General features: G+C 44.2%; 1 protein-coding gene across 11 annotated transcripts in view; it reads right to left on the bottom strand.

Moving 5' to 3' along the window:
* PAK3 (p21 (RAC1) activated kinase 3) overlaps positions 1 to 20,301 on the bottom strand; it is a 214,182-nt gene that overhangs the window by 8,595 nt on the left and 185,286 nt on the right. For all 11 annotated transcript variants that reach the window (XM_047844364.1, XM_047844358.1, XM_047844356.1 and 8 more), the window contains 3 exons: positions 18,928 to 19,027; positions 17,768 to 17,964; positions 1,575 to 1,712 (listed from right to left, as the gene is read on the bottom strand). In XM_047844364.1, coding sequence (XP_047700320.1) covers positions 1,575 to 1,712; positions 17,768 to 17,964; positions 18,928 to 19,027 — 435 coding nt within the window. The remainder of the gene's footprint in view (positions 1 to 1,574; positions 1,713 to 17,767; positions 17,965 to 18,927; positions 19,028 to 20,301) is intronic.

Genomic DNA, 20,301 nt, shown 5'->3' with positions numbered 1-20,301 from the left:
GCATTCTAGAGGCGGGTGAATGCCATGCGTCTCTCTCTTTTCTAGCCTCTGAAATGGGCAATGAGAGGCTAGAGTCAGAAAACAATGTTCTGTGGACTTAAGGCAATACACAGGTTACTGCTAACGTGTCAGATGAAAAGATACAACACACAGGCGGTTCAATTTAGACTCAAAATACAGTTTTGTGTTACTCGTGTGACTGCCTCAGATAAAAGCATTGTCTGGGAAGGAACTAACTAGATAACAGCCAATGATCTCTAACAGTAGAGCTGCGTTAAGAGAACGCGTCTCTTCACGTGTTCTTGGAACGTGTATCAGGATGTTCCTGATGTGGGTGGTGGAGGGTGTGAGGCGCCGTGGGTTAAATAGAGGGTCGGTGAAGGGCCATTGCAGATTTGACATGTGCGGCCCTAGGGCAGCCTGTGAAATGCTCACAGGTAGCAGAAAAGAGAAGGTGTAGCCTCTTTAAGAAACCAGTTTATCCCAGGTGTGATTTGGGTTGAGGTGGGATATTTTTTCCCCAGGGTGTAGCTCTCTGTGTCTGCAGGGGGTTCAGAAGCAACAGGAATGCTTGTCCTTTCTCTTTCTTTCTTTCTTTCTTTCTCTCTCTTGCCTAGAACAGACTTGGTCTGTGGTTAACACACAATATAACCAAGGGCCGCACCCTTTTGTTTAACTGGATTAAGTGTCCAAAGTCACAGAGAGAATAAGCAGTCACTGTTCTTCGACGTTACGGGGCTTGACACGTGTCCCTGAGGCCCAGTCCCCAGCGATGAGGTTATATGTGTAGTCGTGGGCATGTGTTCCTCCATCAATAGAAGTACGTCTTTTTCTCTAAACTGGTTTGTGGGTTTGTGTGGGGGAAAGTCTGACAATCCAGGACTCAAATCCCAGTTCTGCCACTCGATGGCTGTGTCAGCCTCAATTTCTACATCTGTGACACGGGATAATAACACCTAACGTATGGAGTTGTTTTAAGAATTGAATGAGATAATGTATGCAAAGAATGTGGCAGGGAATTGGTACTAATGACCATCGGTTATGCTGATTCCCTGAGAGCCTTGAAAAGGGCAAGTGGTCACAGAGGCACTCATCACTGGATGGTACTCACCCAGGCAAGCAGGTGCCTGCCATTTGCCATCACCAGCCAAGGGGCTTTGACCAGTAAGGCATTAGAGTAGCGAGCGCCATGGAAACAACTGCATAGTTACGCAGAGAATTACCTCTGGCCAAGGGCACCTGCCTACAACATCCAGGGGCACCGGTCAAGCTTAGAACAAGATGGCAACCCCAGAGGTTCACAGTTTTCTTCTGTTCCTTGCAAAATAAGACTCCAGGAAGAACAAAAGAGATTTACAGATTAAAGTGCCAACTTCTCAGAAGAAAGGCAACATGCCAATCAATCATGTATTAGATGCATGCCTCTGTTTCTGTGCCTGTGGTCTAAAACCAAATGGCTACGGCCCAACTCAAACTAGACATCTCTTGACACGGCTTCCCTTACTGTCACACATTGAGATGGAGAAGCTCAATGTAATGACTCTCTCTTTGTAATTGTCCTGTTTTATTTTCACCTGCAAAAGCTCCTTGGCAGATCCCCTCCTGTCCACATCCATCTCAAGACAGCGGTTTAAAAAGTCACGGAACACAGCCGACAGTCTCTCAGGATTCTGGAGCTCTGGAGTCCCATTAGTGGCTATCAGGTATAATGCCTACAGAGATTTAAAAAAGAAAAGAAAAAAACAGGAAGATCCATTCAGCACTGACAAATGAGGATCGTGAGTTGGCACGGAAGGTACGAATCCAGCTTCTTCTTAAAAATTCCATTTTAGAACATGACACTGACATGTATTTCAAAGTTTCTCTACCAGTTAGAAATCACTCCTCTCGGCAGTGACTGAGGTGACAGTGAGGGGCTCCACCCCCAAAAATTTGGAAATAAGGTTAAAAGGTTGTCCCTTGGAGAGTTAAGTCAGGAAAAATCCAGTTATAATGAATGTGTGATTAACCACCTAGGAAATGAAGCCAAGGGGTTGCCTGGGAAACCGTGACTCTAAAGACTTGGGGAACACGCACACACCCAATCACGTTGACCTGGGTACAACCTCCAGAAGGCACTGTTATAAAAGTGACTGCAATTTGCTCAGTGTTTATCTTGTTTGAAGAATATTTGTGAGGGGCGCCTGAGTGGCTCAGTCGATTAAGCATCTGAGTCTTGGTTTCAGTTCAGGTCACAGTCTCCCGATTTCGTGAGTTTGAGTCCCGTGTCGGGCTCTGTGCTCACAGCATGGAGTCTGCTTGTGATTCTCTCTCTTTCCCTCTCTCTCTGCCCCTCCCTCGCTCGTGCTGTCTCTCTAAAAATAAATAAATAAACTTACAGAAAAAGAGTATTTGTGAGCATCCCAGGGATGAACAGAGTACATTACAGAATTAGAGAAGCACAAAGAACCACAGAGATGGTAGGGCCTCGATGCGAAGTAACCGGTGAGACCCATGGACCCCAGTACTTTTGCCCTATGGCAGGTGTATCCCTGTACATTTCAATTAGATTTCCTGTGAAAGTCTACGTCTAATAAGAGAAAATATGAGAAAACTTGGCATTAGTACTCCTGGAACCTGACGATTATGGATCCTAATGTAAAATAATCAGTCGCTAATACATTTCTGAGATCTTTGTTCTGTAAGGCCACCACCACTGAGAGGCGTCTACCGACTGACTCATGGTGTGCTGACAGAATCAAGGGCCTAGCCTTCAGGGAGAGAGCCGGACCCAGGTCCCTGATTAATTCACAAAGGTAAACCCATCTTTTGAAGGCTCATGACAGCCAAAAAAACAAAAACAAAAAAAGGTGGTTGTTCCTCATGCCTCCTGTAAGCAAACAATTCTAGAACGCTAAGTATGTATCAGGTATTGTATTAGACACTGGATATCCAAAGATGAATATGAGAATGCCCTGCTTTCAAAGATCACACAATTTGGTAAGGGAGAGACATAAATAGCTACAATACAGTGAGATGAGAGCTAAAGGAGGGAGATAGCGAGTGTTGTGTAAATACAAGGAGGAAGCAGTTTACCCTAGAGCTCAGAGGAAGCTTCACAGTGGAGGTTGGCATCTGAACGGGGTTTTGAAGGATAAGTAGGAGTTTTCCTGCAGGTATTGCCACCAGGGTTATGTCTGCCTATGTGACCAACCCCCTAACTATTATGAAGACATGCTCCCTCCTGAACTTGCTTGGGCTTTCGTGGCAAATAATTTCCCCCCTTACCTCTTTCTTCTTTGCCCACCGTGGCTCCTAAAATAATTAGAAGTATTTTTATAAAAGTCCTTTCCTGGGGACACCTGAATGGCTCAGTTGGTTAAGCGCCGACTTCCGCTCAGGTCATGATCTCCCGGTTTGTGAGTTCAAGCCCTGTGTTGGGCTCTGTGCTGAAAGCTCAGAGCCTGGAGCCTGCTTCAGATTCTGTGTCTCCCTCTCTCTCTGCCCCGCACCGCCCGTTGGTGCTCTGTCTCTCTCTCTCTCTCTTAGCAATAAATAAACATTAAAAAAATTTTTTTAAAAAGTCCTTTCCTGGACCAGTTTTCATCAGCTGGTAAAGACATCTCTCCTCCTGCCTAGAAACCTCCACAAGTGTACTTTAGAAAGGGTTAGGGGACGCCTTGGTGGCTCTAACTCTTGACTTCAGCTCAGGTCATGATCTCATGGTTTATAGGATCAAGCCCTGAGTCGGGCCATGTACTGACAGCGCAGAGCCCGATTGGCATGCTCTCTCCCTGTCTTTCTGCCCCTCCCCTGTTTGTGCTCTCTCTCTCCCAAAATAAATAAATAAACATTAAAAAGAGAATGGGTTAGGAGGGACTGTTTAATTCAATGGCTGTCAACCTACAGCATGCATCAGAATCACCTAAAAGGCTTGTTAAAACAGATTCCTAGGTCACCCCCGGAGTTTCTGAGTCCGTAAATCTGGAGGGGGGCCCAAAGAATTTGCATTCAAACAAGCATGTCCCCATGCTGAAGCTGCTAGTTCCAGCACCACACTTTGAGAACTGGTTTAATCCACACGGGTAATTAAGGCAATGGGCTAAACTAGAAGGTCCCAGAAGTGCTTGCACATGGGGGTCACCCGGAGAGGTTTAAAAGATCCCCACGCCCAGTTCTCACCCCTAAACCAATTAAGTGAAAATCTTTGGGGGTGGAACAGGCATCGGGATTTTTTAAGCTCTCCAGGAGACTCCAATTTATAGCCAACACGGAGAATCACTAGCCAAGGACTTGTGGTCCCCTTAACCCAGAATCTCTGAATTGTAAGTTCACCGACACGAGAGCCACAGAATCCCACAGAGTGAGATTCCCTTACATGGTGATGACCAAGAATTAAAATGGCACAAGTTTCTATACAGTGCAATGAAACTTTTGCTTTCTCACTCAGTACATTAAAAAAACGCCACATGAAATACAATCCCCTCTAAACCCACACCTTGTTTCCCCTGACCCCTCCATCCTTTCTGATTTTCAATTCCTTCACTGATGAACAGCAAACGCAGAGGGGCAGCTATTGAGACTTCCGTGCCAAAATACAAGTCAGCTGCAAATCTAATCTTGACTAATAAAATAAAACAAAATAAAATAAAATAAAATAGTGTGAAAAAGGAATGTGTTTGTAAACTGCTTTTAGGAAATCAGCAACTGGGCTGAAGTCAAATGGTGCTTGATCACAGCAGATATATTACATGGAGTTCAAACAGGGTGTTTTAGTTCGCGGACGATTAGTGCTTCAAGCACCTGTCCTCACAAACCGTCTTTGTTCCCTTATTCAGAGAAAATTGCTTACCATGCACCTTACAATTTGCTGCCTCCTCCTAAAACTTTCTTATTTCCACTGGCCACAATTCCGCTACACTCACTGTCCTTTGCTTGCCTTTTTCTGCTCTGTGAGCCAAGCAAGGTCCTAAACACATGCCTACACACACACACACACACACACACACACACACACACACACTTTTCTTCGTTTCCACCGTCCCTAGGTCCTCCTGCATGCTACATGGTTTCATTTCCCTACCTTTCTTTGACCACTGTGGCTCAATACAGTTTCCTCCACATAATCTCCTGCCTTACAAGTACACATACACTTCTGCCCAAATCCTTCTCACTTCTCTTTAGTCCATGCCTCATTACCTCAGGAAACGTGTGCCCCTCTTTCTATTCATGAATTACAAAACGGCCTTCACCAGGGTTGTGCAGCATGAGTAGGGTTGGTGCTACACCGGAGAAAGGGAGAAGAAAGTTCAGGAATCTGAAGGAGAATCAGAATAAGGAGCCAGTGCTATGAGCTTCACCACACTTGGAAGAGAACGCACGTCCTCTTCCGAATTTCTACAAAAAGGAGGAACTCTGATATCTGTTGTGGGGAGTGGGGGTGGCGGTGGGACTGAAGGTTGGGGATCTTGGTTGGTAGCCTTACACACCTTGGCCCCCAATCGAGGCATCAGATGCAAGAATGCCTTTTACTCAAACACTAGATCAGAAATATTGTTTGATGCTTTAAAAACTTCTTCCTAAATATCATTTTATTAAAAAAATGTTTGATGTTACTTTTGAGAGAGAGAGAGAGAGAGAGAGAACAAGCGGGGGAAGGGCAGGGAGAGAGGGAGACACAGAATCCGAAGCAGGCTCCAGGCTGTCAACACAGAGCCCAACACAGGGCTCGAACCTGCGGACCACAAGATAATGACCTGTGCGGAAGTTAGAGGCTTAACCGACTGAGCTACCCGGGTGCCCCTATAAATATCATTTTAAAGACTGCACAGCAGTTCATGTGGGATGCACTCTGTTAATACTGCTGGCTTGATTTAAAAAATACACATAGTCAGGAAAAGGTTGAAAGGAAACACACCAATATGTTCTCTCTGGGTGGTAGGATTACTGGTGATTGAATTTTTCAAACATATTTTTCAACTTTCCAAATTTTCTACAAGAACACGACTGCTTTTCTTATTTACGAAACCGTCCCAAACGTTATGTAAAAAAAAATTTCCAAAGCTGTGCCGTCCAAACTCACACAGAACTCCTCATGTATTTCTCTTTGTCTTCCTAGGATTAAACCTGCTTTTCATCAAGTGCTAACCCTTGAGGGAAACAAAAACCCAGACTTTTTTTTTTCAACTATTGTTTTCGTTTTAATTGCAACAGTATTATATCCAACTAATTTCCATTGCAAAAATCCACACTTTCAGTTATATTATGGGCTAAACTGGCCTTTGTGGAATGGCCTGGGAACCTACTCACTACGCACAATGCTGCTTCTATGGGAAAATGTACTCTGAGTTCCAAATAATTAACTTAAAAATGAACTTTTGGAACACGTCCTGCGTGTAAGCTGGGTACTATCTTTGTAAAAAGAAAATTGCTACCCGCTGCTCTGCTAATGGGAGACAAATACAGTTGCAACCAATACAACAATCACAGCAAAAAGGGTTTTACTAACAAAGTCAAGTCTTTTTTTTCTTTTTTGTGTGTTAAAAAAATTTTTTTTTTTTGAGAGAGAGACAGAGACAGAGTGCAGGTGGGGGAGGAACGGAGACAGAGAGGGAGACAACAGAATCCGAAGCAGGCTCCAGCCTCTGACTTGTCTGCACAGAGCCCGATGTGGGGCTCGAACCCACAAACCGCGAGATCACGACCCGAGCCCGTCTGATGCCTAACCGACTGAGCCACCCAGGCGCCCCCTAACAAAGTCAAGTCTTACATGAAGAAAGATTAGGGAAAATAGATTGCGGCATGAGTGATCACAGTGTGGTTTTATCTTGAGCTAGTGAAAACTCAGAAAAAATGAGCTGGCTGTTAGAAAAAAATCTTCGTTGGCTCCTCCGTGGTCCACATATGTGGTTTTCAAACTGTACTCCCCAAAATAGTCCTCCAAAGAGGCGGGACAGGGAGATACATGTGAAGGCTCTAGGAGCCTGCACCCACACATATCTGTTTCAATGAGAGAAATATTTCTTTTTTCTCTATTTCTTTATGCTTCCAAGCAAGGTTGCATTTGAACCAAGGGCTCGCTACCGTCTTTTGAAAACCACTGGTCCCCAGGATCCAGTAAGGATTCCTTAGCATGGCATAGACAGTCCTCCATGATTGGGCCCCCGTGGTCTTTGTGGTCCTCAGTGTGTTCTCTTCTTACCCGAGAGCCCTTCTTCCCCCACCCCCACATATGTACACACACTGGCCAAAGCTCACATACCATTCAAGCCAGTCTGTTCACTGAACTCTGAATAAGAAATGCTCTTTAATATCTGCTTAAAATGCTAGCCCCATTTCTCATAAGCGCCTGGTGAACTTCCCCTTGCTGCTGAGGCTCTATTTCACGTGGCATTTCGTCTTTCAAGCCTTCTCCCTCCCTCCCACACAGACAGGGTGATCAGCCACCTTGGTTTTCTGCGGACTGTTTTGGGTTTCAGTACTCTAGCAAACTGGGATAACTGGTTACCCTGCAGACACAGTTAGCCTCAAACAGGTGCCCAGGAAATGCGTTCGTTGCCGAATAAAAGGAGAGCCAAAATTTATGAACACACCTAACTGTGCTGGGACTATAACAGACTTGGATACACGAGGTATTAAAGCTCAGAGCTTAAGTGAATCATTCAACATACGAGAAGATACACAGACAATGACCAAAGCGCCTTTTCTGAGTCGCACAGGCCTGGCATGTGGTAACTTCTGATGACCTGGCCCTCGGTGGGGGAGGAGGAAAAGAGCTCTGGAAAGGGATGGCATCGAAGGGAGCGAAAACTGGAAAAAGATGGCCACAACATGGTAATCTGCTGCATGGGCAAAGCCAGACAGGAAGGGGAGAAGATGATGGTCTCTGGAACTTGAAACATAGTTCCGGAATGTAGTCTTCTCTGAACAGCGAAGGCAGTCTTGATTAGTCTTTTGCTATATCATTATGCAAGGTCTGTTTGATTCCTCAGGTGGGGCAATGCAGGCCCTATGACCTACTGACCTTGTTTGTAAAGTCAGAAGGACAACCTCGGGGCATAAAACGGTGGCTTCCTTCATGGTGATCTTGATATACACGTTACCTAGAAGTTTCTGATGTTCTGGAATTCTTCATAATAACTCTAGGGGCGCCGGGGTGGCACAGTTGGTTAAGTGGCCGACTCTTGATTTCCGCTTGGGTCATTATCTTGCGGTTCATGGGTTCAAGCCCCACGTCGGGCTCTATGCTGACAGTGCAGAGCCTGCTTGGGATTCACTCTCTCTCTCTCTTCCTCTGTCCCTCCCCCACTTATGCTCTCTAAAAATAAATAAATAAACTTAAAAAAATTAAAAAATATAATAACTCTAAAGTCTCTTGGCAATAACACACAAACATCACAGTTTTCACTGACTCCAACGTGCATCTAAAATTTTCCTAAGTACTCAGAGAAAACTACTCTACCCAGTTGAAGGAATAATTCAATTTACCTTATTGGCAATTTCCTCGGTTAAAAAAGATCAATGCAGTCATCTTAGAAGTTACCACATTTCTCCAAAGAGGCCCCAAAACAATCCATATGTACCCAATAAATTTTCATTAAGGCAGTTTCGCAACAGGACTAACCATTTAATTAAAAAGCTTCAGTTTGTGACTTCAGTTCATTATAACACTTTATAAAGTTTAGATTAAGATGTTAGGAAACAAACCAGGGGACTTACATGGCAATGTGTTAGTAACCATGAAAGGCTCCGACACCGATATAAAGGCTCAATTTACAAAGACGATTGGGTGTGGTACAAATATTTCTTTCTAAGTTGACTATCTGGGACTCAAAACACATTTTCCCAAGGAAATCGTATTATACATGGTGAAAAGGCTCCCAACCTAGCCAATAAAAATCTATTTAACAAAACAATGTAACTGAACTCTAAGACCAAGAAGGCTATTCATCTGTGTCTCAATATCTCTATAAATACTATGTCCATGGAAAGTCTTAATAGCTAACTAACATTTATTCAGTGATTACTATTAGGTGACCTAATCCACACAACAACCCACTGAGGTAGACTCGATTATGATCCCCCGGGGACAGATGAAGGAACTGAGACCTGTGGGACTAATTTAGCTTGTCCAGTATCGCACAACTAGCAACGAGGAAGTCAATATTTGAATCGAGGGAGTGTGAGTCCAGAGTTCTTGCTCTTGACCACTGCAAATAACACCTCACACTGTCTGCAGTCTCTGAGGTAGGAATTCTCCTAGCAGAGGCACACAAGGGCTCCTCAAGAAATGAGGCACACTGGGGCGCCTGGGTGGCTCAGTGGGTTAAATGTCCGACTTTGGCTCAGGTCATGATCTCACGGTTCCTGAGGGTGGAGCAGGCATCAGGCTCTCTGCTATCAGCACAGAGCCTGCTTCAGATCCTCTGTCTCCCTCCTTCTCTGTCCTTCCCTCTTTCTCTCAAAAATAAATAAACATTTAAAAGGAATGAGGCACACTGAAAAGTTCGCCTTTACCTCTACAGAGGAAATGGACACTCTTGAGGTCAATTGTTCGTTCTCCACTTGTTTGGAAATGGGGAACAAAGATCACCAGTTAGAGGGTTTCACACTGTATTCTCCAGTGTCTATGTGTATGTTGAGAGTTTATAAGCAGCTCTGTACTCTGCAGTCTCCTGCTGTCCTGGTTCCTCCCTCATCTTAGGCTTTCCAACTACCTTTGAGTGTTTTATGAGAGTTATTTGGCAACGAGTGACTTGACACCTCATGGCTTAGTTTACTCATGACCTGGGATTTCAGAGGTCAAAGGCCAGAGTGTACTGCTACCTCTGATGTGTTTATGGATGTCATGAAAGGCCCTAATGTTTCTTTCTAAGAAGAAAACGAATGGGCCAAAATATGCAGTAAGAAATTACTATAGTACACCTAATGTTTTCTTCCATACGTTGACTTATTTATCCCAACGGTCCAGCGTGATCGCTGAGTATGCAATGTGGTGTCATTCTGTTCCCTACTTGTCTTCCATAGTGGTTCTCATCTGTCACCACATCATGGGGCTGGGGGGGGACGGTGCTTGTTTTTGTTTAATCCTTAAAAAGTCATTCAAAAGGAACCTATTACAGATCGATCCTCTTACAGGTTGATGGAAAAAAGTAATTAGGTACCACTAACTGATTAGGTGTTGGTCTAGTTTTAGAGTGCTCCTTTCGAGCATCAAGGACTGGCCACTGCTAGAAAATAAAGACCAGATGACTCCAACAATGGGTGTGCTCGTTCTAATCTCTCAGGATTAATAGTGCTTGTCAAGAAACACGGAGCAGGCTACGTGTGTTCACAACGAAACCCCAGGGCAGCCCAAGTGGCAACCCAGGATTGAGAACCAGAGGGGATCTGGAAGTGGGGATGAAAGTAGGCAGAGGCACAGAGAAGAGACAAAGCAAAATGGGACAGGAGGTGGAGGAGAAAAGCTGGGGGAAGCAGAAGGAGCAGATGATCACAGGGCAAGGACAGGGGCCAAATGACAATGGGGAGAGAAGGGTGGCTGATGGAACCCAGAGGAAGAGAAATGAAGATAGAAGCTAAAGAATCAGGGAGGCCAAAGGGACCTGATCCTCAGTCCCATTCTGCTACTGCCCTATCTCTCTGGTCTTCTCGCATACAATTTCTCAAAGCACTGCCTGTAGTTTTAGTGTATTGGCTTCTTCACCTCCCATTTTCGCTACAACCCGCACCTGCTTTCTGGTTCTAAGGTGCCATTGAACACGACACATTTTTCATGTCTCATTTTAGAACATTAGAGGAGGTAGGGCACTAACTCCCTGATTCTTCTGGGCTTTTCACCCAAATTACTGTATTGGGTTCAAAACAGCCAACCACGGCATGATCTGTGAAACATGCATTATGTTGCTCACATCAATTGGTTGCGACTTCTACTTTGTAAGCAGTAGGTCAGCTGACCAGCTCTGTACATGGTAGCATATGATTCTTCCCTTCATGCCCCAGAGTGCAGCCTATGGATCCCTATAGTAGCTCTATCACTGCAGTGTTGTTTCCCGGCTTCTCCCCAAGAGTCCTGTCAGAGCGGGCTGTGTGGCCCTACATGCAGCCTTCTTTCACTCCCAACATGGTCAAGTATCTTTGCTTGGTAGGAGAAGGGGGATCTTCCCTCTTTATGGGATACAGATTTAGTCAGGAGGTGATGAGAGAGACATCTCCGAGCTGCTTCCTGAAGGTCACTCTTCTGGAAGCAGTCCTAAAGACAACACACATGGCTCTTCCAGCCGTCAGGGAAGGCTGTAGCCTACCTACAGCTCAAGAACACAGAATCAGAGTCAGAGACTCATGAGTTTCTCCTTTTCCTTAGGTACCGCTCATGTGGAAGCCCAATACAGAAAAACAATTAAAGAGGACCTGTTCTGGTGGAATCAATAGCCATGTGACCTCTCCCTTGGGCCCTTTAAGCCTAAGGAGCTCCGTAGAATTCTAGGGCCTTGTGAAGTCTCCTGGCAACTAATAATCTCATCAAGCTCCACTTCTTTGAAGTGACAAGAAGATGGAGGCCAAGGAAGAAGTAACCTGTGCAAGGTCATGGACTTCCTGACTGGCACATCTGGGAAGAGAAATCACTCTTCAATTCGCATAATGTAGACAGGTGGTAGAGACAATAGAAAGCTCTTTGTCTCATCCTCTCACATTTATTGGCCACTCGTGGAAGAAAGGTGATGATGAATTTTGCCATCTAAGCACTGGGACGATTCCTGACAGAAGGAGGAGGTGGAAGAGGAAGAGAGGGTGGAAGAGAATCAGAAGGAGAAGGAGAGGGAGAGGGAGAGGGAGAGGGAGAGGGAGAGGGAGAGGGAGGAGGAGAAAGAAGAAGAGGAAGAGGAAGAGGAGGAGGAGGAAAAGTTAGGGAAGGAAGGAAGGAATTAAGGAAGGAAAGTGGGAAGGAAAGAGGGAAGGAAGGAACAGAAGGAAGGAAGCAGAAGAAGCGGCAAAAAGATCAGCTTGTTCCTGACAATGTTAGCACTTTGCCTCTCCCAGCTACAGAGGTAAGACTGCCTTCACCAAGTTAAACTCTCTCTGCTGAGAAGCTCACGTAAGACATCTCAGAGCATCCTTTGATCAGGATGCAAAGGGTCTTCTAAAATGATGTCACAACCAGGTTGACAAAGGTATGTTTGAAAATGGTGACAAAAGTTAGAAATCATCTTTAGTAGTCAAGAAAACCCAGATTTTCTCGGTGACGTTATGTTTCATGGGCAAAAACACAGACTGAAAACGCCACAGGATAAAACATGCCAGTGGGCATTTCACTAGGCAAAAGCCCATCAGCACACTCCGTGATTTGTCTGTTTAGGATGGGCTCTGATTTCGAGGGACTTAACTGCTTCGTTATGGGTCTGGTAGCTATTCGGGCAACAGGCATAGGCATCCTTGGCTTATTCCCAAGTCATGCTTTAAGGACACCAAGGAATGATAAGGTGATATCAGGATAAGGGCCTAAGTCCCCGGTCACTGCATTTTTGATCTTCCTTTCCCTCCTCTTTGCCTGGTCAGAGTCTCAGATTTTCGCGTGCTGTGGAATCAATTTCTTCTTTGGCTGTCTTCCGGGTCATAACTCACCAGTCTGAGCCGTCTGCTTCTGAATTACAATCTAAATGAGAGTTGCAGCTTTCCTATGGCTAGGTCCCATTTTCCTGTGCTAAATTCCTGACAACCAATGATTCTTAAGAGCTGTCTATCCTTTGACAGGCAGTATTTTTTTTTTTTTTACTGATTAAAAAGAAACCCTGTTACCGTTCTATAATTATTTTAGTTGCAGTTGGTCCCAACTCGCCCCTCCTTTCAGGCACAGGTTTGCCTTCAGAGTAGGAGTGTCAACAAACCATCAGCAAACCTTGCTGTTCCACAGTGGTTTACGGAAAAAGAAGGGAATGCTCCCAGCTCTTCCTGAAATACATTCAAAACAATATTGACTGAGTGCTAGCAAAGTATGCTTGCTTCTCCGGTGCTCAGGAAGTTTATGTCTGACTTTAATTCCAAATGAGCACGCGCCATCAAAGCCAGACATTCCAATCCACAGCACAGGTTCCAGTGGTTGGAGGAGCTAGAAGCACGTTGGCCCCTAGTTGCTGTTTTTCAGTTGCTAGAGATTCTCTCCTGCTTAACTCTCTTCTCTAGACATCCAAGCCAACCAGAATTTCCCTAGTGCTGTAATAAAGGGTAAGAGTAACTGACATTAGCGCAGTGCTTTAGGTGAGGGGAAAGGGAGAACAGGGAGCCTTGTTGTCTTCGTAGGGTATGCAATAGGACCGATTTTTGATCCGTGCCCTCCCTTCTCTCTGGCCATCCGGGTCATGCACTCCTAATCGTGAGCAGTCAGACTGATAGCTTTATTATCACCGATAATAAATAATAAATAATGTACTCAGCAGCTAACACGTCGTCATGATAAACTCTGTTTTTTGGGATCAGTAAAATTGAAAAAGAAATGGCGTATCATGGACGTATATGCTGAGCTAAGGTCATTCCTTTTTCTAATAGTGCCACCGGACTGGGAAATCAGAAAATGCCATAAAGTGCAAAGGGATTTTTCAACAGGGCTCTGACAGAGTTACTCACGGTATTTTATTTTTTTAGGGGAAACGGAGAAATGTGTACATAATTAACAGTATGATCTTTTCTGGTTGAAGAATCATGCTCAAAGAGGGCTGGCGAAGAACTGTTTTCCAGTTCAGACAGGGTTCTATAAAGCTCTGCCACAGAGCTTTGGATTCGGTTTAGTCCTTGCTGTGGGAACCCGACATCACTGGTTCTTAAAGCTCCTTAGGTGATTCCAGTGCACAACCACGGGGCAGATCCACTGGTATGGGGTCAGTGGTTCGCATCCTACATTATATACTGTTTTTAGCATTCAGACGTCCCTTATTAATACCAGTAACAGCCTTCCAAACATGCAATGCTTGCTACCGTGTCACAGACGCTTGAAGCAAGGGTAGAAAGACAACATTTAAAGTTCATTTCAACTAGGATAAAGGTTTGGAAAATCACATGTAAAAAAGGGATCTGCCCACCGTCCACTAGGGACCTCAACCGGATGTCACTGAGACATTTCACAAATACCAAATTCCATCAAAACTCATTGATAAGAACAGCCCAATTACATGTGAATGCAAAGTTCATACAGGGGTACTCTTTTGGGGCTGAGAAAAACAAGCAAAAGATCCGTTTTATGGAAATGATCGTCCCTCTTTACTTAGAAGCGGGTCACTGTGACCACAGGTTTTAGACCACATATCTCCAATTCACAAAAAAAGTTGGGGAGATGAGCAGAACACCAACACTGATTGGCATATCCACAGGCGAAGTTCGATTTTATCCCGTCGCTTTGGCAAACAGAAGAAACGAGGCACTTTATTACTGGAGACTGCACTAAAAATGTCCATGGGTCACAGAACAACATGTTCGAGGCCAATTATGTTGAGCGCAAAGACTTCAGGCAGTGGGGGACGGTAAGAAGCTTGTCTCCTCTCTGTCTCTGGAAGGGTACCAACCTCATAACATCAGTAAATAATTCTACGACCTTTAAAACTCATTTTATGAGCAAACTGGGTCAGTTAGTACGGAGTGAATTACATTCAAACAATTCCAACCACTTTATAACTAGGGGCGGGGGGAAGTAGCTGATTCCTTGCATCAGCGATATGTTAACTGGCAGCATTCACAAAGAGCTTGCTCGGTTGTAACTGACCCAATAGAGACACACGCACAAAACCACAACAAAAGGCAAGAAGCCCCCAAATGTACAGCCCCAGTCTTCACCTTGAACCTCTCCTGTGTTACCTGTTCATTGTAATTTTACTGAGCTCTGCAGAACCGTCTACTTTTTGCGGGGACCGGAGTATAGCTACCGTGAAGGGGAAGTTTTTGCAGAAGTGGGGAATCCAATTTCCATTTATGAATGTGTAAAAAGCACTCTAAGGATCCTTTCTTTTTCCCTTCTGACTTTTCTATTTGTATAATAAATCTATCTCTCTAAGGAGCTTTAAGAACCAGTGATGTCAGGTTCCCACGCCAAGGACTAAACCAAACCCAAAGCTCTGTGGCAGAGCTTTACAGAACCCTGTCTAAACTGGAAAACAATATGCATATATATGTATTTCCTACAATGAGCTAGACACTGTGCTAGGTGATTTGCATGCATTATTTTATTTAGTGTTCACGCTACCTCTGCCAGACAGGTATTACCCCCATTTTATGCAAAGGAAACAGGGTTACAAAGGTTTTAAGTGACTTGTTGAAAGTTATAGAGGTTCTAGGTTGTGGAGGCAGGGCACACCCGGATCCACCTGACTACACGGGCCAAAATTTTCACTATGATGTGCTACCCTCTACCACGCTGCTTCCTTCCACTTCTTTCCTTCTTTCCTCCTCAAAGCCCAAAGGGGTGGGTGGGTGGTAGTATGGGAAGGATTTCAAAGAAAGAAGGACTAATCTACCTCTCTTTCATACCTCTCCCAAAGCTCTGTAATTCTGCAATTCCCCACACATAGCCTGGTCACCAGGACCCAAGAAAATACAGGTTTCTTACAGGCTCATGTTATGTCTTTTCCTCTCCAATCTCTCTATGGTTTTGGAGACCACATTTTGCAAATCCCAAATAAGGGCATATATCCCAAGACCTTGTATTTTCTCTAAGCAAACACGAGGGCAACATATTTAAAATCAAAACTCAAAAAACACTTGTGGCACCTAGCAGAGATTGAGAGAGAGAGAGAGAGAGAGAGAGCGCACTGGCTCAATACGGACCTGTTGATTGATTGAGTCATTGGGGGTTGATCACACACGGAGAGTAATGAGCAAAGTTAGACTAAATCCTTATCAGTGGAATTCAGCAGGGTGGTCTTTCTGACAAGTCTTTTTGTTATGGCCTTAATGTAGGCTTCCTGAACCTGGTGGCTTGTTAATCTGAAAGTACTTGTTTAGATACAAGGCTGTGGATTCTAAGAGACAAGCTGTTCATTATGAGTTCTAATCCTAGGCTGGAAGATGCCTATAAAGATTAAAACTTGTTTCCTTTTTTTCTAACAATTAACAGCCTAGCTAAAGAGCGATCAATTGTAATTGGGGAACTGAGGAAGGTAATAAATGCATTACCGAGACCAGTTGCTTTACAGCACCATTTATTTAATCCTTAAATTTTGCAGGTTGTAAATTACTCATTAGAAGGCAGAAAGCAAAATAGCTGTAATCCGTTTAGTGCCTCCAAACTCCGAAGACTTAGTGGAGGAAATCCATGGAAACAAGAGGCCTGATGTGTTCTTTCACTGCTATTTCTTAATGGGCAAAGGTGGTTAAACAATAAGGATAAGCCCAAGTAATTATCCTGATGCGCTGGTCCATAGGTCAGGGGTGGGCTTGATTAAATTCATGGAGGGCTGACCCACAAACGGTGGGAAAATGCCCCTTCTTTTCCACTCAGCCCCGCAGGCAGCTAATCAATGTGCACATCTCACTTCCAGATTGTTTCATGAGACCAGAGCAATAGCCCGTAGCATTCATTAGGGCATTTGCTCCTATCTGTTGTTTTCTAATCAGTGCAGGGACTGGACAAGAGGCCAAGTGCCAGAGAGGAATTAGGAGGGGACGAGGAGGAGGCTGTCCCCCTCTCCATTCGCGGGAACACAGCTCCCAACTACAAAAGGTTCAATGTGAAAACAACTAGACAATTAGTTTGTACGTTGCTTTACATATCCAGAAAGCCACGTATATCTGGCTTGAAGATGGATTTTATCAGCTTAACATGTAGACGCCGAACCATTTGCCGAGGACAATTTGTTTATACCAAGGACCAAATTCGATTTTAGACTCAGTGGTAATGGTGTAAACAATACACAGGATGCCTTTGGCGCTGGCACCCTATTTGTGTTTTGAGAGTAGAATTTGAATGTGTGCGCGTTTCCTTTTTCAAAAGCGGGATGCCCTTTAAATATGTAACACAGCTTCTGGCTCTCCCTTAGCCTCTACACAACAAAATAGCTGCTGGCTCACTTCAGGGCTGAGTGGGCGTTTCGTTCCTGCTCCTTTGCCCTTTACTCTCGTGATCCAAGGCTTATCTCTGAATAAAGATGGTGTTAGGCTGTGAAACGGAGCTTTTCTCTTTCCAGAGGTAACCAGACCACATGAGGACCAAACCTGCTTCTGCAGTAGCAAACTGAGTTGCCCAACACAAACTATCTCCATTAATTTTCTACTAGACAGTCTAATTAAGTTTGTGCTTCCACCAGGCTGGCACGGCGTCTCTCTCGTGTTCCATTCGATACCCACCCAGCTGCGGCTGCTCAATAAATCATTACTGACAATGAGACAAAATCTAATTTAAAAATTAGAGGTATCCTGGAAATGCGTTTATTCACTTTGTTAACGTGATTGTAAGACAAGTGTTTCCTAGATAGATCATTTAACCATGGCATGTGATAAAAAATACTTTTCTTCCCACATCTCACTTTTTTTTTTAGCTATGCTTTTTTTTTTAACAGTAGAAAGAGATACTAAAGAATTTTATACACCCCTGCCGTTAGAAATCCTGATATCAAAGCACCTGGAAAAACCGCGGAGACACCTTAAGAGATACTGACATGAGCTCACAGTAATTTTGCGAAGTAGAACTTGGAGCTTCTGTGTCACTTGTCTCAGGGAAGGGCCTGTTCTGGGCACTTTTGGTGGAGACAAGGAATGACATTTGGCCCCTCTCCTGGGGCTGAATTACCTATGTTTTCTTTTTACTTACCCTGAGTGGATTTTCATTAAGGTAAGGGGGTTCACCTTCCACCATTTCGATTGCCATAATTCCCAGAGACCAGATATCAACTTTCGGACCGTAAGCTTTTCGAGTCACCACCTCAGGTGCCATCCAATAGGGAGTTCCCACCATAGTACTTCGTTTACTTTGCTCAGGGGTGATCTGGGCACAGAACCCAAAATCAGCTGCAGAGAAGAAAAGTCCATTAAAATCAAGTCAAATTCCTCTGGGTTTTTTTTTTTTAATTTTTTTTAACATTTATTTATTTTTGAGACAGAGAGAGACAGAGCATGAACGGGGGAGGGGCAGAGAGAGAGGGAGACACAGAATCCGAAGCAGGCTCCAGGCTCTGAGCCATCAGCCCAGAGCCTGACGCAGGGCTCGAACTCACGGACCGCGAGATCGTGACCTGAGCTGAAGTCGGACGCTCAACCGACTGAGCCACCCAGGCGCCCCTGTTTTTTTTTTTTTAATGTTTATTTATTTTGAGAGAGAGAGAGAGAGAGAGCATGAGCAGGGGAGGGGCAGAGAGAGAGGGAGAGAGCGAATCCCAAGCAGGCTCAGCACGGAGCCCAACAAGGGGCTTGATCCCATGACCATGAGATTATGACCTGAGCTGAAATCAAGTCAGACGCCCAAATGACTGGGCCAGCCAGGTGCCCCAAATTCTTCTTATGTTTTTTTTTTTTTAACAATAGATCACTTTCAGATATGGCTGTACCTTCTTCTGTTCGACACTGAGCTTCCACAACTCCCTAGCTCATATCTATTATTACCTGATCTCTCCAGTGGCCCTGATTTTAAAAGGGTCTGAAATAACTTATGAATGTGATGTCATTTTTCCTAGACCTCAGTCTGGTTACCTCCCCATTACTGTTCCTTTTAACTTATAGAATCTTTCAGCTTTCTATTTAGGTATTTATCATCCAGCAGATAGAAGTCACTAGAAATTCTGAAATGTTAACCCCTCAGAATCTGGCCACGATCTACAGGAACACAGAATTAGAAAAAAATTCTTTACTTCAAACTGGGCTCTGAATGCCTTTAAACCAATCACCTTCAATAGCCATTTTCATCTCAAGATAGACAGTAAATGAGCAGAAATCCTCCAATATTCTTTCAAACACCATCTGAACCAAAATACCTACTCAATTTAACAGAGCCATCCATCCCAAGAAGGATATTGTCACTCTTTATGTCTCTATGGATCACTTGGTTTGAGTGCAAGAAATCCAAAGCTTGGAGGCACTATTGAATCAGAAAAAAAAAAAAAGTTCTAATTATATCGCAAAGAATTTAAAACAATTTACATTTCGTTTCTAGATATACTTGGGGCAAAGGCATACTTTTGCATTGTCAAGGAAAATAGGTTACTATTGTATTATCATTTTGAAATCACATTACTGTTTACATCAATGCTGTAACTTAGCAGAATACATTATAAAAGCTTCTGAGTCAGCCAAACTAACCAATTAATAATCATACTTTGACCTAGTATCTGGAGGGTACGGATTCAGCTTGGTCTTAAACAGGTGTACTAAGCTTCTGTATCCACGGTATTTAATTCAGTAGGCCTGAAGTGGGACCCAGGAATCTGCCTTTAAAACGAGTGCCCCAAGCTACCTCTGATGGACAGCCATGGTTGGGAACCACTTCTAGTCTATGAAGTGGCTACAGTTACTTGCTTGGAAATGGCTTTGCACCATGCAACATGGAAACCGTAGACTCAGGGTAGAATATTCTCCTAAGGATTAGAAGCTTGCTTCACTGCATGAATAGAAAATACATGTGTTTGGTGGATATGCGTGCATCCTTGGGGAGGAGGAAAGGCAGATGGGAGGAGAGCAAGGGAGGAGGAAATTTGAGCAAACCATTTAAAATAAAACGCAAGCAAAGACTGGCCGAAATTACTTGGTTTTGTGTTCCCGCCATTGGTTTTCAAGTTGCAGCAGTGGGTCAGAGTTCCTATTTGTGTCTAGAGAAAACCTCACCACAATGAATGGGGTGGAGGGCAATGCCCCGGATGAGACTCCAAAGAGGGGTGTGTTTTTAAATATTGAAAAAAATATAAGAAAACATGTCCTCCGTTTAGCTCAAAACCGGGGATATGACACCGTTATTGGAAAAGAGGCAGACTCAGGCCCCCTGGAGGGGGGTGAGGGATGTCCAAATTGGACTGTGAAAGCAACGACTGTCTGGGCTGAGGGAGGACCTTGCTTAAACTGCCTTCTCGAGAATGATGGGATTATAGTGGTTTGTAATTCACGTGGCTCACATTGTGCGTGCAGGACAAAATCATCAGTGTGTAAAAATCCCCCCAAATGTGAAGAGACTTCTGTGCCACCATTGCTATTTTCCGTGTTCATCGAGACTACAACATGCAGGCCGAGCATTCACCTTGCAAATGGCATAACAGAGTTCAAAAGATCCATAGCAAAATGACCAGAATACACAACAGGCTGGGAAGGGAGGGTCGGAAAGTGCGATTAGGAAAGGATTTAAATTGAAGTTAGGCTCTCCAA

The sequence above is a fragment of the Prionailurus viverrinus genome, chromosome X, assembly GCF_022837055.1.
Source record: "Prionailurus viverrinus isolate Anna chromosome X, UM_Priviv_1.0, whole genome shotgun sequence".
NCBI classification, from domain to species: Eukaryota; Metazoa; Chordata; class Mammalia; order Carnivora; family Felidae; genus Prionailurus; species Prionailurus viverrinus.
The sequence above is the reverse complement of the archived record's forward strand: the minus strand, read 5'-3'. Positions and strand labels throughout refer to the sequence as shown.